The sequence below is a fragment of the Phocoena phocoena genome, chromosome 9 (genome assembly GCF_963924675.1).
Source record: "Phocoena phocoena chromosome 9, mPhoPho1.1, whole genome shotgun sequence".
Classification (NCBI taxonomy): Eukaryota; Metazoa; Chordata; class Mammalia; order Artiodactyla; family Phocoenidae; genus Phocoena; species Phocoena phocoena.
Window position 1 is genome coordinate 94,012,965 of NC_089227.1, and position 24,155 is coordinate 94,037,119.

A 24,155-nucleotide genomic window follows, 5' to 3' on the forward strand; every position below is an offset into this window, starting at 1 on the left:
CCGACTGTTTTGGTTGTTTCAGGTGCTTCTTACTTCTTCATGATTTCCTGGAGTTTCGTACCCATCACAGCTGCTCCGGGTCTGTGGAGTGAGTGAGGGATCTGGGCTGCCGAGGCAGGCTGGTAAGAGGCCTGTGATCTGGGAAATGCGCAGCTTTGGCCACAAGGCGGAGCTGTGGCTCCACTGAGACCGCCGAGACTGGGGTGGGGGAGGGGCTGGGAGTGAGTAGAGGGAGGGCGTGAGGAGGGGAGCAGGGCATTGAGGCTTCATGCTTACATCAGTTGCGTGCATCGTTTGCAGACTTCTCAAAGATACTAAACTGAAGTCATTTTCAAATCGATTTCCGTTTGTCTTGCACCGGACGTCTTGCGCTCTTTTACTTGGGGCAACTTGTTTGCTTTAAGCCCAGCCAAGCCCTGCACCCTCAATACAGGGCCAGAGAGTGGCTTATTCCTTGTTATGGCCCCCTCTCAGCATTCTTCCCGATGTCTGGTTCCTGGCTGGCATCACAGTCGTGCCTTTTTTTTTTTTTTTTTTTTGCGGTACGCGGGCCTCTCACTGGTGTGGCCTCTCCCGTTGCGGAGCACAGGCTCCAGACGCGCAGGCTCAGCGGCCATGGCTCACGGGCCCGACCGCTCCGCGGCATGTGGGATCTTCCCGGACCGGGGCACGAACCCGTGTTCCCTGAATCGGCAGGCGGACTCTCAACCACTGCGCCACCAGGGAAGCCCCACAGTCGTGCCTTTTTAATGATGGGCACTGGTACAGAAAAGGACCACAGCCTTCCAATCTTCCTCCCTCCATGCAGCTGGACAAAGGGGCTCCAGCAAGCTTAGACACTGAGGGAAAGGACGTTTTAAGTGTTGTCCTGCCTCGAACTGAGCAGGGGAGGAAGGAGATCTCTTCAAGGGGGTATGGTCTGTTGCTGAGAGGGGCTCTTGAAAGGGAGAGGGGACAGAGGGAGAATCTATATAATGAGGAGGGCAGCTAATAGCAAAAGAGCAACTGTCAAAGGACTATCAGCCCAGTCCATTCAAATCTACCTTCTATAAAAATCTATGTAAGGCATAAAAGGGGAAGGAAGAAACATCGCTTGGGGCTGGGGAAACTGACAAGGACACTGACGTCACAGGCAAAAGCACCAACCAAGGCCAAGGAGACCAGAGGCCACCCCCCACCCCCGGGGCATCCTAGTTACATGATGCCACTTCGACCCTGACACCGCCATGGGCTGCGGGCTGTTCTGCTGTGCGGTCCTCTGTCTTGTGGGAGCAGGTGAGTCGTGCGTTCACATGGGCTGCCCCCAGACGCCCAACAATTTCCCTGCGGCTGCATCAACACCTCCCCTTCTGGGCTTTGTCTGAATTTTGTCCCTTTCTCCCAGCAGCCTCCGCGGACACGAAAATAACTCAGATACCAAAATACCTAATCATGGAAACTAGAAATAAGAAATCTTTGAAATGTGAACAACGTCTGGGACACAATTCTATGTACTGGTATCAACAGAGAGCTCAGAAGCCGCCGGAGCTCATGTTCATCTACAACTACAAGGAACTTGCTAGCAATGAGACTGTTCCAAGCCGCTTCCGGCCTGAATGCCCAGACAGCTCCCACATCTACCTGCACGTGGACACCCTGAAACTGGAAGACTCCGCCCTGTATCTCTGCGCCAGCAGCGAAGACACAGCCCTGCAGAGCCAACTCCTTCCTGTGCACAAACCTCCAGGGGCCAGCCAGGAAGCTAGGGGGCCAGCCAAGGCACTGTTTGCCACTTCCCATTAGACCCTAGACAGAAAGCCCAGACCACAATACTGCCCGCAGGTTCATGGGGCACGGCAGGGCTCAGATCCCCACAGACGCCAGCAGTCTGTGCCGGCTCGTCCTGACCAAGATGGTGCCTCTGGGTGAACAGAGGACAGACGTCCAAGTTTAAGTCGTCCCAAGCATTTTCCAATTGGCTGGCGCCCCTGGGAAGTCTTTCATGAGACACTTGACCTTCTGGCCGCAGCAGTACTACTAATCCTCCTTCTAAAAGGTGTCTCTCTCTGACTTCCCCTTCCATCCAAGTTAGACCCTGGATCTCAGCCCAGATCCCAGCTCCAACTATGCTCAGACCTTTTTCAAAGCACCTCATTCCCTCACCAGGGTCTCCAGCCGTTCCTGCCCCTGAGGACCACGGATCCCCCATCCCGTTGGGATTCCTATTCTCTAGTTCACTCCGCCGGCTGCACGTTCAGGGGCTCAGCCCCTCGCTGGCTTCTCTTCCACTCCAGCCTTAACACTTTCAGGCTTGCTTTTTTTCCCTTCTGTCTCTGTAACCCTAGCTCTTCCGGTCTTCGCCTCCTGTATTATCAGCCATAGAGTCCGACGCGCTTGGATCGTGGCTTACAGCGGGCAGTGAGGAGTGATGGGCTCCTGACATTTCAGAGCAGGACCGGGGCTGAACCCTGTATCTTCCGGCTCTGCTCCTTGTAACGGCTCTCTGGGCTGTACAACCCAGCAGCCGAGGGCTGACAAAGCCCTGCGTCCTGGAGGGTCAGCTGTCTTCATGTGCACCAAGGCTCCCTCCTCTCTCCTGCAGAGAATGCTCCAGGGACCGGGAGACCCCCAACAGAGCCTCAAACCATAATACCCAAGTCGACCCCTGTGGCGACTCTCTATTCTTCGTCTTTAGAGTGGGGGGTTTTTTTTCACCCGAGTGTGACTCTGCCCTGTCAACTGGTTAAGAGATAAACACATCCCCATCTACTATTTTAATGCTTTCTTTGTCGTGAAATAAACAAGCCTGCTGTAAAGTGGATGGTTTGGTTTAAGGTTTCATAGGGATCCTCTAAACAAATGCCTGCACGCCAGGACTCACACCCTACACGGGCCCAGAGGATAGGAAGGATGCCGCCCTGTGAGGAAGTGCGTTGCTTGGAGCTCAGCAGGTACCTGACTTCTGAGCTTCTTCTTTTCAGGAACCGAGGATTCCCTGTTGCCGAGGCTGTGGCCTCCCAGGGCTGAGCAGCACGGAGCTTTGGGGAATCAGAGAAGGACTTCCAGGCAAGGGTCCCAGGACTGGAGACCCCACAAAGGACAGTAAGAGACCCAGCCTTTGGGAAACGGGTGTGAGAAAGATGTGTCTCTCTGTCTCCACCAAATCCATATTCTATAATCTGGCTCGTCTGTTCTCCGATTTCTCTCTTTCCCACCCAAGGCTAGACCCCGAGCCCCAGCCTGATCAAAGCTCCGAATCTGCACAGACGCTTGCTCTCCACCCCTCAGGCAGTCAGCGGGCCCTGCGCCCCTCAGTTCAGAGCCAGCGCACTGGGCTGGGTGCTTGCTTTCTCGTCCACTCTCCTTCCCTTGCTCTGAAATGTCATTTTAGGTTTCAGGTCTCAACTTCTCACTAGATTTCCTCTCCACACTGACACTTGTAGGGTTATTTTTTGTTTTCGTTTGATCTCTTCGCTCCCAACATTTTAATCATCAGGCTCAGAATTATGACACACAGAGTCCACGCCTCGGGACGGCGGCTCTCAATTGGCCATTAGAGAGGGGAGCGGGTCCCGCCTGTCTGTCTGGGTCTTCATACCTGGCCTCCCTGTACTGAAGCTTGTATTCTCCCAGGGTCCCTCTGCAGCTGCAGTTTTTCACTCGGGGCGTGGGAGCCTGAACGCTGCAGGGCACACGGGGCTGAGCCTCAGAGCATCACGTATCCACGTTGGCACGAGGCACTTGTGCGGGCACTCCTGAGTCTGTGGTTGCTGCCCAAGACTAGGACATCGCCACAGAGTCTCCTCGCTTGGGCTGCTAAAGGCCTGACGCCCCACTGGGGAGACCTCAGCCCTGCCCCGCCCCTGCCGTGCACCACAGGTTCTGCTGGGTGATCGTTTGTCTCCTGGGGGTATGTGGAAAACTCCCATCCTATTCCCTTGACCTAAGGCCAGTTCCAGACTTTTGCCTCATTCTCTTTGTGGACTCTGTCCTCCCACAGGACGCATAGAATCTGGTGCCAGCCAAAGCCCTTGCCACTATGTCACAGGGATGGGACGGAATGTGACTCTGGGATGTGGTCCTGTGCCCCGTTGTTTGTACCTCTTCTGGTACCAACAGACCCCAGGAAAGGGCATGGGGTTTCTGATGTCCATCTATAACAAAGTGTCTTCAGAGAAGGCGGACTTTTTGAAGGATCCCTTCTCAGCTGAGATGCCTGATGGCGTGTGCCTCACTCTGAAGACCCAGCCTGCACAGCTGGGGGACTCGGCCCTGTGCCTCTGTGCCAGCAGCTCAGCCACGGCCTTGCAGAGACACTTCCTGCCCTTCCACCAACGCTACAGCTTCGCTGCTCTCCCCAGGCTCTCAGCCTCCCTGCCCTGCCCAAGGCGGGTGGGGGATGTGTGGTGGCACTGCAGCTGCTCCCCAGTAGCAGAGGTCAAAATTAACTTTAATTTGCAGAAAAGGAAATATTGCACAGGATATCTGGGGCTGTGGTATTTGGGAAAGGTTCCCAGACGCCACAGAATGTGGCCGGGGACCCCAACGATGGGACAGCTGTAGCCAGTGAGTGACCTGGGGAGCCTACAGAGAAACCTGTGTATTCTCTTTTGGTCTCTGTTATTTCCTATTTAGCAAAACATGCCTTCCTTCCATCTCTGAGTGGAGATTGGCTTACTGGAGAGGAGGGGAGGGGTTTCCATGGGGATACCCAGGAGCCCCAACTGGGAACTTTCCAGAAGGTGAAGGATCTCAACGCCAGAGCCTAGTACCGGTAGGAGAGGGGTGTTCTGGGACAGTAGGCAGCTGAGGCAAAGCACCTCAGGACCCTGCCAGCCAGGACAGAGAGGTTCTTTGGGGAAGAGTGGTTGCCCCTGTGAATGTGATCTCATGCTCTTGGGCCAGCAGGGATCCAGGCCAACAAGAAGGTCACCGCAGAGGACACACTGGGCAAGAGCAAACGCCCACAGAACTTCCCGTGCCCGCAACTGGCGTGAACTGCTCACTCTGGGCATGATGGGCGAAGATAGGACTGACTTCTCAGAGGCTAAGACCTGAGGGTTCCTGAGCAACTGGCTGGAGGGATGATGCAGAGAATACTTCACAAGGGAGATACTGGACGTCCCATTAATAAGGCAGGTGGACCTCAAGTATTCAGTTAGAGAAATAAATTGGTACTCTTGTGCTAGTGAATTAAGTATTTTGTATTGGTTACACACTTTTCTTTCTTTTTCTTTCTTCCCTCCCTCCCTCCCTCAATTCCTTCCTTTCTTTCTTTCTTTCTTTCTCTCTCTCTCCCTCCCCCTTCCTTCCCTCCCTCCCTCCTTCCCTCCCCCCTTCCCCTTTCCTTCCTTCCTTCCCTCTTTCCTTTCAACAAAAGTTTCCTCACCCCAAGATATGGGAAGTATGGCTAGTGCATCGCAGGGACCCCATGCGTCTCAGAGGAAGAATCAATCACAGGGTCATGTATGATGAGGGGTCAGCCTACCCCAAAGAAATCTCCTTCATGTTATGAAATCACCAGTTCCTCTAGAAAAGATGTGCTGGGGCTACTAAGACAGAAACACCATAGAGAGAACATGCAAAATGAGGAGGAGATGTATAGTCTCATATTGTTAGGGGAGTGAAAGTGGTGCTGTTAATAATTACCCTTGAACAACAAGGTGAGACCTATACTTACCCCACCTGTGTCCCAAACGTGGGCTTCATCTCAAGAGTCCTGAACAGGAAGAGGCTTCAGGCTTGGGCAAACAGCTGTGGCTAATGGGAGAAATGTCTGCTAAGAGCGGTGGTCATGGTGGCTCGTGGGGTTTTGCTGGTGGATCTCCCTAACAGGGTGGCCCAGAGTGAAGGGGCGCCTACCCTTCCTCCCTGAGGGACCACTAGTGGCTGAGCACGTGCCCTCCTTTTCCCCCCACATTCTGACCCCTGGAAGCAGCAGACAGGGCTGGTTTTCCAGGCAGCTGGGAAGAAACACAAGGCCTTGAGGCAACCTGAAAGACAGTGGCCTGAAGGGTCAACCCCTGCTGGGTTCAGCTTAAGGTGATTCACAAACAATAAACCCTGGGGATCCTTAGGAATTCATACGGAATCAAGCCGTTGGGTAAGGCTGGACTTTCTGGTAATGTGGGTACTTAGGGCTCAGAGCTAGCACATTTTGTATATTTGTGAATATGTGACCTTCCTGTGTAATGTAAAAAATTAATAAACAGAAGCCCCAATTAAATAGAGTTGGGAGACCAGGAGGTGGAGCTCTCCAGCCCTGTGATGGTAGCAGAGCCCAAGAGAAAGAAAAAGATTCCTCTTCTTTCCTGGCAACGACTCAGTCAGTGAAAATCCTTGGACCCTTTTTTACTGCAGACCTCCCATCTTCCTTTTCCTGTCTGTAAAATGTGCAGGAACTTGCATGTGGCTTGCCATGGTTGCAGAAAAGCCGTGAGTCAGGTTTCTTCAATGTCTTACCAAGGGATAGAGCCGGGGAGACAGACTCTGAGAGAGCTCTGAGAAACTGCTCTGAAAGACACTGGCGGGGGGACGTGAGCGTATCTGTGATTTTGGCAAAGGGTACCTGCAACCAAGCTCACATCTCGGTAGAAGGCTGCCGCTGGTCACAAGGAACAGACACCTTAGTTCATTGTTTTAGTGCTTTTCTAAGTATGGGAAGATGCAAGAATCCAGGTTCTTGAGAATTTCTCCTGAAAATATCTATCTGAAGGCCTGTTCTGCCAGTTTTCCCGGAGCACAGAGGGCCCCATTCCTGATCTTTGCTAGGAAGGTGAGTTTCAGTTGTTTCAGTTTGTGTTGGAAAAGAAGTAGAAGCAGGGGAAGGGACGTCAATATGGTGATTCGGAAGGGTCGCGATTAGTGCTGCATTCAGCTGGGAAACACCGCACGGGAAACCGGGAGGGCTCCGGAGAGGGTGCTGGTGAGACATCCAGGAAATTACCGGAAACTTTCCTGCCCCAGCTGACGATGTAAACACTTCCAATTTATTAAGAGGAGGCACTGTGGTTCCACTGAACCGCAGGATGCTGTGGGGAGGGGCAGAAAGAGCTGCACGAAGTGAGGAGTTCAGAAAGCTTTGTACTTTTGTCGGGCAGATCGGTTGCCAATCTTGAGCCACTGCAAGAAAACGAGCAGAGCTCTCTGCAGACAGTGGGAAATGCTTCAAAACTGGGAAGAGAAGTAGACAGGGAGGGAGTTTGAAGGAGCATACTGGGTACCCAGGGGCAAGTGTATACAGAGGAGTAATAGCCTCAAAGGAAGATCAGAGAAGCTAGGGCATGAGCGAAGTCCGCAAACCCAGTTTCACGGAGCATGGCCCTACTTTAGAAAAGAGAAAGAGACAATGACTAATTTTGAGCCACATAAGAGGGGATTCTGGGCTTGGAGGACCTGTAAGAGTTCTGATGTCCCAGGAAGACCTGGCTATCAGATCGTGAAGAGGCTCAGAGAGCCAGTTCTCACCTATGAACACCACTGGGCAGGGGGTCGCCTCTCCCTCCTTGACCTGCCCTGGGTGCCAGGCTTCTCTGATTTGTGGCCTCTTGTGTCTTGGGAGCAGGCAAGTCCAGAAAACAGGAGGGAAACTCCTGATATGGGTTTCCCAATTCCAGATCCTTGTTATTTCCTTCATCTGCTTCCTTGTCTCTATCGTAGCTTACATATCCTTTTCGATCAAAACCCATGGATGCTCAGGTCAAACAGATACCAAGATCCTTATGGAGATGGAAAAGAAACTGATCTTTGAACAGTCTTAGACAATGCACCCTTTTGCCTTGCGCTGGTATTGGCAAGACTCGGGACTGGGACTTAGGCTGATCCGTTAGTCAGAGAGAGCAAACCTTACGGTCCCTGGAGTATTTGAAGGTTACTGGTCTCAAAAAGATAGATGTTCCCCCCGACAATGGGGTCAGCCACCACCAGCCGGAAGTCTCCGCACTTCTGTGTCGGCTGGGATGCCACAGGGCTGCAGAGTCACAGGCACTCAGTTCTGAGAAGGAACAAAGTGCTTCTCCTTCAAGAGGCACCTGCACTAAACAGGGGAAGAACAGAAGCCCTTCCGCCACCACCCCCGCCCCAGGCAAACAGAGAGTGAGAGTAAAGAAAATAACAGAAAACGCACGTTGGTGAGGTCGTGGAGATATTGGAACCCTATTGCGTTGTTATGGGAATATAAACTAGTGCAAACACTGTGGGAAACAGTGTGGCAATTCCTCAAAAAAACTGAACATAGAATTACCATATGATCCAGAAATTCCACTCCTGGCTATATACCCAAAGGAGTTAAAGCAGGAATTCAAACAAATATTAGCACACCTGTGTTCACAGAAGCATTGTTTGCAATAGCCAAAAGGTGAAAACAACCTGTCCAACCAAGAGATAAATGGATAAAGCAAATGTGATATATACATACAATGGAATACTATTCAGCCTTAGAAAGCAACGACTTTCTGATTCGTGTTACAACATGAATCAACCTTGAAAACATTACACTACGTGAAATAAACTGGACATAAAAGGCCAAATTGTGTTTGTATCCATTTACATGCGGTACCTGGAGTAGTCAAATTCATACAGACAGAAAACAGAATAGAGGTTTCCAGGGTCTGGGGTGAGGGAGGGAATGAGGAGTTAGTATTTAACAGATACAGCGTTTCATTTTGGGAAGATGAAAATGTTCTGGAGATGGAAAGTGGTGATGGTAGCACAATGTGAATGCCACTAAACTATAGACTTAAGATGGTAAGTTTTATGTTATATATATTTTATCACAACAATAAAACGAAGGAACAGCTTAAATTAAAATTTAGAAACAGTCTTTGAATAGAGATGAGTTCCATTCAAAACAAGAATTGGTTAACCATAATTTTGAATGCAGAAAAGTTAAATTTTAGTGTCTTCAAGAGATTATATTCTATTTCTTAGGGAGGAAAGTATTGTTGATGAGAATATTTTAATAGAAGTGCTAAGTGTGGAGGGTAAACTCCAAGGACACTGTTCAATATAATACAGGTAGAATAATTTGAGATTCTGGGAAGTCTTGGAAGGGAGTGCAATGGGTAAGGATGAGAGGCAAATGGTGAAAATCTGTGTTCCGCATCATACGATTTCTTTACAGAACCACCCAAATCTTCATTAGACTCTACTAAACTCACGGGATCTTGATGTACATAATTTTGTTGAGGAAATCAAAAAGGTCTTAGCTTTATGGACAGGTAATGAGACAGGGTTAGAGAAGACCAGGAGAATACAAGTGTCCATGGGCATGGTCAGAGATCTCTGGAAGGGCTTTGAATTTCCATAGCTTTTGGAATTTATAACCTCTAGGAAATTTCACCTAGTTTTCAAAGAAGAGAGAGCTTCACAGGTCTTATCTGGGTTATAAATGTATTAGCTGAAACCTTGTTTTTATAAAAACGGGGGGAAAAATCCCCTGATGATAGGAGTCATTATTTTAAGAAAAGGATAATATATATTAGTTCCTACTGGAAGGAAAACTTCGTGTTTACATGAAACATTGGCTTCTTTTAGAGAATTCGAGAACATGAGCATTCTTCCCATAATACAGCACTTTGAAATGCTGATGTAAAATATACTAGGTGGGCTGCTGGTAAGATCTTCGATAAGTTGACCTTAAATTTTCTTATGTGGTAGACATCTTCTCTATTCTTGTTTATATCGCAGATCTTCACGTCGTATATTTGTCATGCTTGTTATAAATTCTTGGTTCTTCGGGTTCAGTAATTCACTTTCTGGGGATATATACTGTCCAGTTGGTTATCTTTTTTGTTTTCAGTCCTTTAATGGTATCACTTATCCTGCTATTGATTCCTGCAGTAAAAATGCAGGTAAGATTGTCTCAGAGCAAAGAAGAGGTCGGGTAAGAGCAGAGCTTCAATTATTTTTACCATCTTGTTTTCTCACTGCTCTCCTGGGCTCACCTCTCATCTTACTCATATTCCAGCCCCAAATAGACTCAATCTTTCCAGAATATTCTCTTGGTTTTGGTGAGTCTCTAGTGTTCATATTTGCTTCCTGCCTCATCAGGTTTCCCTGGAGAAGGAGCCAGGAGATGGCTCTAGTTCACAATTTTAGCAGGATCCAGCAGTCAGTGCCCTCATATTTCATGCGTTGTTATAATATCGGCTGGGCTCCTCTTGTCTGAAATGTAATGGCCGTTTATCATGGGGTCTCAGGCATCTCTTAAGCAATCTTAGATGTTCTGTTTTTTTTCAAATATCAGTAGTTGAGAACTGATTGGCAACCCGGCAATTTTATCTAACTGAAGCCAAACCATGCCAAGTGTTCCTTAAAACTGAGAAACACAGTTTGCTTAGTGTGATTTATAGTGATTGTTTATACTTCTACGATTTTGTGTAGAAACTTCTCCTTCTCTACCATTAGAAACTCCATAAGACACATCAGCTGCTATTGTGAAAGGTTTTGATGTTATGTATGCACAAAATTCAGAAAAAATACTTAGTTATAGGACATTCCCATCTGGGCTTGAGATAATTTTATCTAGTTTATATCCATGGGGCATCACTCAGGGTGGAATTTTCCTCCACTGGGTGGATCTTATAAGAGGTACCGGTAACTCTTGGCTCGTTGGCACAGCAACTAGTCATTGATGACATTGATGCATCGCCCATCAGTGTCACATGCAGCTGGATCAGTGATCTCTTCTCAGTGGTATTTGATGGACTTGTTGCCTTTGGACTTTGCAGTAAAGAAATAGATTCCATTAGAATATCTATATTCACTGTATATAATGCACTATGTAAAACTGAATAACAGGTAAGTCAAATGTAAATATGTAAAGAAACTTGCGTTGGAAGTAAATTAAAAGTCAGAAGTAGCAAATGGGAGATACTGGCTCTGGAATCGAGTCCTTCTCAGATTCTGTTTTCCCAAATCCTTCTGTTTATTTTGTTATCCTACATTAATCCAGACTGGCCTTTCCTTTCTAGCATACTAATTGCAGAAGGTTAGAATATTTTATTTCCCACATGGGCATCAAAGAAAAACCGAGAGAAATATAATTTATCTACACACATATTTATTCATATATGGGCAAATGGGCATTATATTATTATCAATGAACAGAGGCAAAAAGAGGATTTCTAAAAGAGAGACATAGAAGATAAAGAAATTCTCCAGCAGTACAGAAACGGGGAGTATTATTTTCTTCATTCTGGGGTAAGCTGATTAGTGGGGACCTTGCAAAGAGACCTAAGTGGTCTGCTTTGAGCGAGCTGTCCTCGGTTATCTAAGGAAAAACAACTTTAGCATCTCACCTAACCTAGACCAGGTTTGTACCATTTCCCTCATCAAAAGCTTCTCAAAGTCAAAACATTTCCGCCATGGCCACATTTCTTTTTTCTCTTAAAATACAAAATCACAAATCAGCTAGGGCCTGTGTGTGTGTGTCCTTTTAGGAAAAACAAAGCAGAAACCCCCACAAAAAACAAACAAACAAAAACACAGTGCAAGAGGCAAACAGTGAAATAGTTTCTAATTTAAATACATCCCGTAATTATTACATCACGGCAAAGACAATGTCTTGGTTACCACCTATAGACCGCGTGGGGGCGCTGTGGAATTGCCAAACTCCAAAAGTTTCTGGGGCAGAGCAAGCTGACAGAGCTAGGTGCCTGGGACCAGGAGGGTTAAGAAACAGCTTTGTTTGATGGCTTTATCCTCTGGAAGGCTTAATAGCATAGACACTAATTTGCAGGTGTGCTGTCCCAGATGGGAGCCATGAACTTCACCTATGCAGTGATGAGGGAGTCTCTGAGGCTACAAGGGAAAGTGAAGGGTGTGGAGCTGGGAGGGGGCAGGTACAGGTACAGAAACACCTGCCTCAAAGGAAAAGCAAAGGAGCTGTGGGGATGGGCCGTGGCCTACACCCAGCCTCGCTGAGGCCAGCTCAGTCCAGCCCCACATGTCACATAAGAGGCTTTGGGTTCCTGAATCAGCTGACCTGGAAAGGGAGGCCAGGCTCATGGGAACCAGCAGAGGCAATGACGTCAGAGCAGTGACGTCACTGCCTAACCTCCAAGCAGAGAAAGGATGCCCAGAACTTCAGCTCTCAGAGAACCAGAGCTCTGAGCAAGGTGACACCTGCCCAGCTCTGCCCCTTCCTGCCATGGGCTCCAGCCTCCTCTGCTGTGTGGCTCTGTGTCTCCTGGCAGCAGGTCCATCCTTGGTAAAGGCGTGGCATCTCTGTTCTAAGCCTGACAGTGCCTGAATCCATTGGGGTCCATCGGGCTCTCTCCTGCATTCTTTCTCCAGCCCCAGTTCCTTCCCTCTCAGGTGCAGTGGATTCTGGAGTCACCCAAACACCAAGACACCTGATTAAAGCAAGAGGACACCAAGTGATACTGAGGTGTTCCCCTATGTCTGGGCACCGCACTGCATCTTGGTACCAACAGGCCCTGGGTCAGGGCCCCTAGTTCCTCTTTGAGTTTTATGAAAATATGCAGAGAGCAAAAGGAAACTTCCCGGGTCGATTCTCAGCACAAAAGTTGTGTGATGCTCGCTCTGAGCTGAACGTGAGCTCCCTGTACCTGTGTGCCAGCAGCTTAACACAGCCCTGCGGAGTCACCCGCGTTCTGTGCAAACCTCCCTGCCCCAGTGGGGGCAACCTCAGAGGTGACAGATGCATGAGAGCCCAGAGATTGCAGTGGGAAAGGAAAAGACTGAGGGCGCTGGAAAGCAGCCACGGGCTCTTGTGCTGCTCAGGGGAGGGACCACAGAGGTCAAGAAGATATGTTCAGAGGATGGGGCTACATCAGCAGGTTCCCTCCAACATGACCTTCCCGGCCTGACACTCGATGCTACCAGGGAGAGGAGAGTTTGTAACTTAATAGCCGGCGGGCTCTTTTTCAGGGAGAGAGAGTTCATTGGGGGAGCAAAATTACTTGATAAGTGTGTGATTCTAATAGAATCAGGGGTTTGCTTTATATAATTTAGGGAGAAGAAATGGAGATTTGGGAAAAGTCTAGGACAGAGAATATGGCTGAGATGCTTGAGAACAGAGCTAGAGCTACAAAATAAGTAAAAATTGTGTTATTTGTAACATGATCTCTTTCCTCCTCCCTCCCAAGGTCTTCAATCACCAGAAAATACTAAGCCAGGCCTTATAACAACCAGCATCACCTGGGGGCTGGCCCGGGTGAGGTCATCACCACACAGATGATGTGATGATGGTGTGAGAAGCCTGGACATGATTCTGACTTGTCCCTTCTTGACCTCTTACCCCAGTCCCGCCTCCTCGGGGCGAAGACGGGTGCCTCCCGCCCAGAGATGAGGGCAGGCCTCCCCTGATTATAAACAGGCAAGGGCTCCCCACATCAATTCTGCTTCCCTGGAATTGCTTTTTAACACGTCACCACCCAGATTCTATTTGCTCCAGAGCATCAGGAGGCGTGACACTCTGTGACCAAATGTCCCTGTAAAATTCCCTGAAACACCAATGCCTTTTCAATCCTCTTCATCTGCCCTTGCTCTGCCCATGGCCTAGGGGGCCCTCTCTCCTCCTGAAGCAGGACCAGGCACTGCCCATCTTTCAAGCACTGGCTCGGACATGCCTTCCTCTTCGCTTTTTATCCTGACATTCACGGCTCTATACTATTGATTAATTTGCTCAGGCTGCCATATTAAAATACCACAGACTGTGTGGCTTAAACAACAGACATTTATTTTCTCACAGTTCTGGAGGCCTGAAGTCCAAGATCAAGGTGCCAGGGTTGGTTTCCGGTGAGAATTCTGTTTCCGGTTTGTAGACAGCTGCCTTCTCCCCGTGTCTTCACGTGGCCTCTCTGTGCTTCACAGAGAAGGAGCTCTCTTGTGTCACCTCGTCTTCTTCTAAGGGCACCAGTCATGTTTTATTAGAGTCCCACCCTTATAATGTTATTTACCCTTAACTACCTCCCTCAAAGCCCTAAGTCCAGACACATTCACAGTGGGGCTTAGGGCTTCAACATATGAATTTCGGGGAGACACAATTTCATCTATAAAAACTACCTTGCTCCCTTTACTTTCATAGGGAAAGCTAAGTGTGTATGTACTGGGGTTGGCCAAAGAGTTCATTTGGTGAATGAATACATTGTTCAATAAAATTCTTGGTGAAAATGAAAAATGTGTCTTTTATTTTTACCTAAAACTGAATGAACTTTATTTTTACCAATATATAATTGATACCCTTTGACACCTGTGAAATGAATTAAGTAATGCCCACTTATATATAGCTGCGTGGAATACTTTTTTCCCAGCACAACTCAGGCATTTATCCTAGTGTATGAACAACTGGACCCAAGCCCAGGCTTCCAATTTGTGTGAACATTTTAACATTTTCTTTTCTGGGTATGTTTATGTCAGTGTTAAGTCTGATCACAATATTCCATATTCAGCCCTCTTCAGATCAAAGTACATTTGTTGATACAGTTCCCAGTGAGTATAGTGTAAAGTGTTAATGGAACGGTAACATAGAATTTTATATATATATATATATGTAGTGGAATAACTGAGGACATGGAAAGGAAACGTGACCCATGAGCGCCCCCCCACAGCCAACTGGGGGCTGTCGAATAAGCCAGAACTGCAAACAGTCCTGATTGCTTTGAGCCCCCCCGGCAAACCGGGGGCCTGCGAATAAGCCAGAACTGTGAACAGTCCTGATTGCTTTGGACGCCCCCCCAGCAAACAGGGGGCCTGCGAATACGCATTGAGTGCTTTGGGCACTGATCCATGAGACGTCCTCAGGATAATCAGAGTGGTGGGAACGCAAGGAAATGTCCTTGTGCTACTTCAGTATAATCAAAATAATGGTGGGAACTTTGTGCTGTCCTTGCGCTCAAGGACGAAGCACGGCAGGTGCTCACGAAAGCCAATTATTGCTTGTATAATTAATAAAAACACAGGTTGCTGCTTTGGCATTTCTGAAATGTTAAAAAAACAAGTCTTAAAATGTAAACCTAGATAATGCTTTAATAAAAGCTACCACAGCAGGACAGGCGGTGCTGATTTGCCTGAGCGAGCGGCAGCCCTCTACTGCCGTGCCTCGGCACAATTCATCTCGTGCGATGAGCTGACTTTCGGCCCCGTCGTAAGGTAAACTACAACTATGTATATATATAGGTTTTATAGTTAAACGTGGGTTTGAATCCAAACTGCCCCTCTCTTGCAATTTCCCTAATCTCTCTGAACTATAACAATTTCAGAATTCGGAGTTGGGATGTTTTCAATCGCTTCTTTGCATTTGTCTGTATAGTTGATTTACATTGTTGTGTTAGTTTCAGGTGTACAGCTCAGTGATTCACACACACACACACACATATATGTATATATACTTTTTCAGATTCATTTCCCTTACAGGTCATTGCAAAATATTGATTATTGTTCCTTGTGCTATTCAGTAGGTCCTTGTTGTTTATCTCTTTTATTTATAGTAGTATGTACATGTTAATCCCAAACCCCTAATTCATCCCACCCCACCTTTCCCCTTTGGTAACCATGAGTTTTTTTCCTATGTCTGTGGGTCTATTTCTGTTTTGTAAAAGAGCTTATTTGTATCTTTTTTTCTGTAGATTCTACCTATAAGCAATATCATATGATATTTGTCTTTCTCTGTCTGGCTTACTTCATTACTGTGGTAATCTCTAGGTCCAGCCATGTTGCTGAAAATGGCATTATTTATTCTTTTTTATGGCTGAGTAATATTCCATTGTGTATAGATACCAGATCTTTATCCAGTCATCTGCCCGTGGACATTTAGGTTGCTTCCGTATCTTGGCTAGTGTAAAAAGTGCCTTATGAACATTGGGGGTGCATGTATCGTTTCAAATTATAGTTTTGTCAGGAGTTATGCCCAGGAATGGGATTGCAGGATTATACGGTAACTCTATCTTTAGATTTTAAGAAACCTCCATAATATTCTCATAGTGGCTGTACCAATTTACAGTCCCACCAACAGTGTAGGAGGGTTCCCTTCTCTCCACACCCTGTCCAGCATTTATTATTTGTAGACTTCCTGATGATAGTTACTCTGACCGATGTGAGGTGTTACCTCGTTACAGTTCTGATTTGCATTTCTCTGATAATTAGGGATGTTGAGCATATTTCATGTGCCTTTTGGCAACTGTATGTCTTCTTTGGAGAAATGTCCAGTTAGGTCTTCTGCTGACATGGTTGTTTATTTTGGGATTTTATGAGTTCAGAAATAAATGGGATGATATACATAAAACCTCTTTATAAAATGCATTACCTAGAATTTGGTAATACTTAATTTAAATATAAAATCTGGAAACTATGGATCCGATTAGTCAGAGGGAGCTATGGAATACATGTTTCCAGCCTGGTTTCACTTGAAATCATCAGTGTTTATTTTTACGCCCTATTATTCCATCTTAGCATACTGCCGTCATTGCAATGGTGCAGCAAGTATTTGCTTCTTAATGGAAATGGATCGTACAATCTTTCACCTCCACAGGCTAAGAGTGGATTTGAAGATCAACCCTAATTTAGTCAGGCTGGGAAGGCAGTAGAACAGGGGTGTGTGTGTGTGTGTGTGTGTGTGTGTGTGTAGTGGTTTGCAGGTGGGGTTGTGGGGAATTTCTATTCTTGATTTAGGAAGAAGCTGTAAATCCATGATACCGTGGACAGTTGGCCACTCGGAGGCACTGTGGGCCCAGGGTACTCACGGCGCTGATGGGGTTGACAGTCACCCAGGAGAGGGCAGCTTAAGGGAACCTTGGCCACATGCCTGCATCAGGGGGCCTGGTTGAGTTCACTGAGTGGTCCCAGGACAGGAGGAGCGAGCACAGCCTTCTCACTGCTCAGGGAAGTGGAGATGCATCTTGAGCCCCAGGATGTGCCAAGCAGGCGTCTCCGGGAGACTGCAAAGGAAGTGGAGGGTGAAGGGGCGGGGATGGCTGGGGAGGACTGGGTGATTGTTATCAGGCAGGGGCAGGCAGAGGAGAACAAGTGTGTCGTGGGCACACGGGGATGTGGCGATGGTACTCACCTCACGCCCACCCTTTGCCGAGGGGCTATGCAGGTCAGGGAATGGCATAGAGTAGCTGGCCTGGGTCCTGCCAAGGGGTGCAGTGGACCAGGAGGCAGCCTGCAGAGACATCAGGGCAGTGACATCATGGGAAAATCTCCTACCAGGGAAACAGGAGGTTCAGCTCTTTAGACCACTCACCCCAGGACACCCGCCCCGAGCTAGGAGTTGTTTGGTTCCTGACGCTGCCATGGACTCCAGGCTCCTCTGCTGTGTGACTCTTTGTCTCCCGGGAGCAGGTGAGTCCTGGGCACAGTGTGGAAGCTTCTGATATGCCTTCGCCATCCCGAGATACAAGCCAATGAGGGCTGCAGCAGGGGGCTTCCCAGCGCTCTGCCCTCAGCTTCCTTCTGTCTCCCCGCTACAGGCCCGGTGGATTCTGGAGTCACCTTGACCCCCAAATACGTGATCAAATCAAGACAACAGCAAGAGACACTGAGATGTTCCCCTGTCTCTGGACACCTCTCTGTGTCCTGGTACCAACAGGCCCTGGGCCAGGGCCATCAGTTCCCAGCTGAGTATTACAGAGGGGAAGAGAGAGAAGAAGGAAACATCCTAGATAGATTCTCAGGCCAACAATTCAGTGACTCTAGCTCTGAGCCTCACTTGAGCTCCTTGGAGCTGACAGAGGCGGCCCTGTATCTCTGTGCCAGCAGCCAATTCGCAGCCCTGCATGATCAGCTGCCTCTGGTACAAAAACATTCCTGCCCCAGCTCAGGAAGTGGCCGTGAGGGCGTTGACTGCCAGCCAACCACTCCCAGGCCCTGGTAAAGCAGACAGCCTTTCGCAGGTATTATTTCTTTGATATGTATGAATGCTCCCAAAGAGCATGCATAATAAATATTATTTTACCTGTTTGTATATCTGAGGAGGAGTGTCTTGCCCAGATCTCCTATTTCATAACTGTCAGAGCAAGGAAGCAGACTCAAGTCTGTCCTCAACACTTGTGGTCCCTGCCCTATAGAACAGTCCCCCCATAGAACAAATGTGTGTGTGTGTGTGTGTGTGTATGTGTGTGTATATCACATTGTTTTTAAGGCTGATACGTCTAAAATCTGCAGCTGGGCTGGTGGTACTAGAGATCCAGGGAGAGCTGATGTTTAAGTTCAGAGGCTGTTAGGCAGAAAGGGCCGGTGTTCCAGTGGAGGCCATCAGCTGGACAATTCTCTCTTACCTGGGAAGATTAGGCTTTCTGTTCTATTCATGTCTTCAACTGATGGGATGTGGCCCACCTACATTATGGAAAGTCATCTGCTTTATGAGCTAAAATGTTAATCTAGTCTAATATTAAAGTCTACCTATTCACATGTTAATCTCTTCCAAAAACACCCTAACAGGAACACCCCGAATAGTGTTTAACTAAATAGTTGTGGCCCAGACAAGTTGACACATTACATTAGCCATCGCACCATCTTCCAAGGTTGCATAAAAATTTAGTAAGCGTGAAGTACCTGGCACATAACAGAACTCTGCATTTCTTGACTCCCTTTGCTACTCTCTGACAGCCTCTTCCACCGTTTCCCAGGGGCAAAGTTAGAGATGGACATATTTTGCCTGTAGTTGAGGACTTCAGAAGTCACAGAAAGGTGAATATTTATGCCCGGTGATTCATTACATGAAATTAACCAGAGCACGTAATACGCATCCCTCATCAGGCGTTGTTAAATCAAATTTATTGATGGATGAATTATAGTTAAGCCTTGAACAATGTGGAGTTTAGCAGAGGCTAGGGGCTCTGAGCCACCCCCAAGCCCACAGTCAAAAATTTACATATAACTTCACACTTGAATGTCCGTATCCGCGGTCTGCATCTGAAGATTCAACTAACTACAGATCCTGCATCACTGTAGTATGTATTTATTAAAAAGTGGACCCACGCAGTTCAAACCTGTGTTGTTCAAGGATCAACTGTATATACAATAATCATTACACACTTTATAATTGATAGGTCAATGGTTTTGCTCAATATATACGTATATACCCATGTAATATCTACCCTATTAAGATATAGAAACATTTCTATCTCCCAGAAAGTTCCTTCATGCCCCTTTCCCATGTCCCTGTCCATTCCTGAAAACCAAATAAATGATTTCTGTTACTATAGATTCGTTTTGCTCAAGCATCTTTTTAGTGAAAATTTAAGGTCTCTAACCATTGAAACAATTCCTCTTTAGCACAGAGCTAAATATTTCAGACAGTTAGGTGCTACTGGAAAGTGTTATGGTTTAAAAAAGTGCTTGAAATCATGTGATACACAATATCCACTTCAGGGACAATCCTTGCTGGGGATGGAAAGTTTGATAAAATGACCATCAAAAGGTCTTGCCAGGTGGTAGAGGCTGTTTTTATAAAATTTATTCACTTTTAGAAATTTCTTTTCTCATGCACCCATTCCCAGAAATCATTTTATAATGATATTTTGATAAGAAGTCATCATCTCCGAGGAAATTATTTTGAGATCCCATGAGACGCATACAGAGCAAGGCTTCATGTTCACACACTGTGTGCTGGGCTGTGCAGACAACAGACAGTAGCAATTTCGGTGAGAGATCGTTTCACGTCAGAAGGGTTCCCTTGGCTTTTACCCCCAGTATCCAAGACACAGGCCTTGATCTGGAAAGTCCCCCTTTCTGTTCTGGCCTTGCCTGTGCACCGGTCTCCCATGCTGTGTGTCCTTCTGTCTCCTGGACTAGGGGTGTCTGAGCACAGATGTGGAACCACTCTGGGGCTTGCCAGGCCCCAGATCAAGGCTTCTTGTTGTGGTTACATCAGGATCCTTCTTTGCTTCTGACTTTAGTTTCTGTGTCTTTCTCTCCCAGACCCCAGGAATGCCGAGTCACCAAGACCCCAGACATGTGGTCACGCTCAAGGGAAACCAGCACATCAGGCAGTATCCACAGGTCCAAAATCATGTACTCAGGACCAGCTACATAATTTGCAGGGCCCGTGATTCTAAATTTATTTAGAATGAATATCACGACAGCAGGACATGGCAGCAAGTACGGGGTCCTTCTCAGTGTGGGGTTATGTGCAACAAGGTACAGTTTGGGGCTCTATGATATTTGTGACTCAATTAATGACAGATGCTACACCAGGAGGTATTCCCCATGGAATGGATGTCTCGGGTAAAAACAGAGCATCTTTCATTTACCCTGGAGTCTGCCACCTCTCACCCCATCCCTCCCACGTCTGTATTCCTCTGTGCTAACATGTCATCTGCGGTGCTGGGCAACCATCTCTCCACAAAGGAAGGTCGGTCATAGGCGTGATGTGGCTCTGCTGCTGCTAGATGTCCCCTCCTGACACAGGAAGCACGTGCTCAGGTGACCAGGAAGGAGTTGCAGCTGCCCCTGTCGGTGAATTGACGAGAAATAGAGCCAAACGACTCCTCAAATGTTGAGCCTGAGGTCGGGAAACCAGATACCAGAAGAATCTCTGTAGGTGGAAGGACAGGACCAGGACTGTGATGAATTAAACAAAGTAGAAACAGACACTTGAAGAGTATTTGGGATGCATGAGTCATAAAGGGCAGCAGGAAACCATAAGGATTTTCCCCGAAATTCAAAACTAGATTAGATAAATGAAACCAATATACGTATTAATGAAGAATTATCTCTGGGATAAATTACACATAAAGTTACAAGGTGTTTTACAGAAAAGTTAACAAAACTTGTAAGACAGGCATCCATTCAGAGGAACGTGTTCTTCCTGTTCTGAGCTGTTCACTGGAGGTTCATGTTTCATTTCAGCCTCTGGGGGAAGGGGCGTGGCCCCCTGTGACGGGTTGGCTCTGGGGCCAGGCAGGGACAGTGACACCTCAGAATGACTCCCTGGAGAGCCCCTCTGCCCTCTCCTCAACACACAGAAGACTCCTCTCCCTGCCCGCCTGCCCTGCCATGGGCACCAGCCTCCTGTGCTGTGTGACCTTCTGTCTCCTGCAGGCAGGTGAGTCCCAGGAAGGGTCCCTTTCGGGGTCCCGGCACCAAGCGTGTCCCCTGCGTCTGCAGCATCAGCTTCTCCTTCTCCACAGGTCCAGGGAATGCTGGTGTCACTCAGGACCCAAAATTCCGGGTCCTGAGGACAGGACAGAACACGACCCTGAAATGTGCCCAGGATCTGGACCACAGCTATATGTACTGGTACCGACAAGACCTGGGACACGGGCTGAGGCTGATCCATTATTCAACTACCACTGGCACCACCAACAAAGGAGATGTCCCCAACGGGTACAGCGTCTCCAGATCAAACCTCGAGAACTTCCCTCTCACGCTGGTGGCTGCCACCCACTCCCAGACATCTGTGTACCTCTGCGCCAGCAGTTACTCCACAGCACTGCACGGCCACCTCCTCTCTGCACAAAAAGGCAGGGGAGGCCCTGCACCCCGGGACTCAGCAGAGCCCCTTGCAGGCTCCTAGCACCTGGAGCCTTGGAGCCCTGGGTGCCAGGTGCCTGCAGTGTGACTCTCAGTGTGTGGTCTCGGCCAGCCCAGACCTGACTCCATGGCCTTGCAGATGTGTGCCCACCATCACTCTTTGTCTTTCCTCTGCAGCTGCCCTGTGAGCAGAAAGATCCTGCCCCAGCTCTGACTCTTAGCCATCAGCCTGAGTCTGAGGCCTCCAGGAGGGAACGCTATTGGTAAATCACATACATCTAGATCCTCTTGTCCATCCCCAGGCACCTCAGTTCTGTTTCTCTGGAAGGTTCTCCCCCAGACTGGCCCTTACGTGCTCTCTGCTCTTTCCTGCTTTTCCCTGGCGGGGCAGGTCTTCCCACCTCCCTGATCTCAGATTTCCGGCCCTCTCTACTCCAGCCTCTGGGGGAAGGGGCGTGGCCCCCAGGCTGCTACTGCCTCATCTGGGTCATGTCCCGTCCCATCTAAGAGACGTCAAAAGCTACTTCCTCTGCACTGGACATAGACCATTCCTTTTGTTGTGATTAACTCCTGCCCATGTTCCTGTTCAAGGTCCCACTGGGTGGTCAGGCAATTCTGGGCACACCTGTTTCCCAGGAGAATTGTGAACACGGTCGGGGTGTCTCTGTTCGAGCTTTTCCAGGTCCGGACTATGAACTTTCCCCTTGTTACTGTGGACTACGCCTCCTTCCTACTCATAAGCGGGCCTCCATCTTCTGTGTGTGTGTGTGTGTGTGTGTGTGATGATTACAAGTATGTTCTTCCTTACTGTCCCCAACTTCTGTCCCCACAGGTCACACAGGAGCTGGACTGTCCCAGTCCCCCAGGCACAGGGTCACAGGGAGGGGCCAAGCTGTAGCTCTCAGGTGTGACCCAATTTCTGGTCATGTTTCCCTTTATTGGACTGACAGACACTGGGGCAGGGCCCAGAGCTTTTGATTTACTTTCAAAACAGGGATGCACCAGAGGCATCGGGGATGCCTAATGATTGCTTCTCTGCTAAGAGACCTGAGGGCTCATACTCGCATCTGAAGATCCAGCCAGTGGAGCCTGGGGACTCAGCCGTGTATCTCTGTGCCAGTAGCTTAATCAAACAGTGTCACACAGTCGCTTCCTTCTTGTTCACAGACCTCATCCTCCTCTCTCCTTGCAGTTCCTAGAGACCTTAAATAGGCTGTTTTTTGCTTTCCATTCACCAAAAAAAAAAAGAGGTTGATTTGGACATCAGCTCTTCTTTGGATAGAAAGAGACCACAGGTTAACTCCTGAAATACTGTGGCTGTAAATGTTGGTGGATAGAAATCATTATGGCTCCTGTGTTCTAGGAGTCCCAGGGCCAGCTCAGTGCTCCAAGGCAAGGACCCAAAGTCCCGGACATAACAGTCTTCCATGGGTCCTTCGGGGGCCTGCCCAAATACGTGGCTTTGGCTGCCTGTCTGTGCAGTGAGCAGAATCTCCTCTGTGCTTGTGGCTGGCATCTGGAAAGTTTTCAACTACCTCCTGGGGCATACTCTTCCTTCTAAAGCCTCTTCTGTCCCTGTCACATTGGAAGTTTTCCACAACATAGCATCAAGACTCTCTTCCTCTTCCTGTTTTATTTTTATTTTTTGCGGTACGCGGACCTCTCGCTGTTGTGGCCTCTCCCGTTGCGGAGCACAGGCTCCGGATGCGCAGGCTCAGTGGCCATGGCTCACGGGCCCAGCCGCTCCGCGGCATGTGGGATCTTCCCGGACCGGGGCACGAACCCGTGTCCCCTTCATCGGCAGGCGGACTCTCAACCACTGCACCACCAGGGAAACCCTCTCTTCCTGTTTTAAGTAAAGTCCTTACTATTTTTGTGCCAGTTAATTGACAAACACAATGTTGAAAACAATAAGACTTCATTTCCTCTGCCTCATTTCAGCAGCCCACTTTATTTTGTTTTCATGTTTTCACTGCCCCAGTCCCGACAGGTACACTAGAGCATACTTTTACAACCTCTCCAGTTTCATCTTGATTCCCTGAGTAAATCTGTTCTCGAGAGACTGTTTTATTTCATGCCCTAGCCTTTCAATTTGAAATAATTTCCTTGAAACCTTTACCTTATTTTCTAATGCCCCTATCCCTTTTTATGTATTTGCTATATTATATATTGTTATAGATATTCATTATAAGCATAAACATCTATATTGTAAATAACATATTCCATCCATCTGTGGGTGAAGCTGCGGTTTGAATGTATGAAATCTAAGGCCCTGGTCAGAGTGGATATGATTATGGATCATGTCTTCTGGGAGTCCTAAGAGATAACCCAGCTCCGAGACTGGGATTGAATGTCACGGCCATGGTAGAGGCTCCCTGAGCCTTGCATAGCAGGTAAGGGGAGTGACAGTTGCCCCAAATCCACTTATCAGAAATTGTAGTGGCTCTGTACAACAAATTTCTTTCCCCAGGGAGTGAACATCCATGGGAGGGAGTTTTCCTGGTCTTTAATTGTGGCACCAGCAAAGCTCCCCTTGCTCTGTTGCCCTGTGCCTCTGGGGAGTGAGGAGAGCCAGGGCACACATGGGAATTCCCTACTCTTGGAATCCCATTCCAAGGACTCCCTTTCTAGATTTCATCTTCAATTTTTTTTTCCATTTTTTCCCCCATTTTTGCCACATGAACCCGGAAGATTCAGCCTCCTTATAATACTATTTTGTACCGATGTTTTCACAT

General features: G+C 48.0%; 2 gene segments (V, D, J or C); both read left to right on the plus strand.

The window, feature by feature from the left end:
- Nucleotides 1-1,226: 1,226 nt before the first annotated feature.
- On the plus strand, nt 1,227-1,782 carry LOC136127964 (T cell receptor beta variable 4-2-like). The segment is given in 2 exon segments: nt 1,227-1,275; nt 1,385-1,782. Coding segments are annotated over 2 exon segments (447 nt in total).
- Nucleotides 1,783-20,943: 19,161 nt separating this feature from the next.
- Nucleotides 20,944-24,155, plus strand: part of LOC136127812 (T cell receptor beta constant 1-like) — a 129,837-nt gene continuing 126,625 nt past the window's right edge. The window contains 2 exon segments of the C gene segment in view: nt 20,944-20,992; nt 21,078-21,384. Of these exon segments, the coding sequence occupies nt 20,944-20,992; nt 21,078-21,384 (356 nt within the window).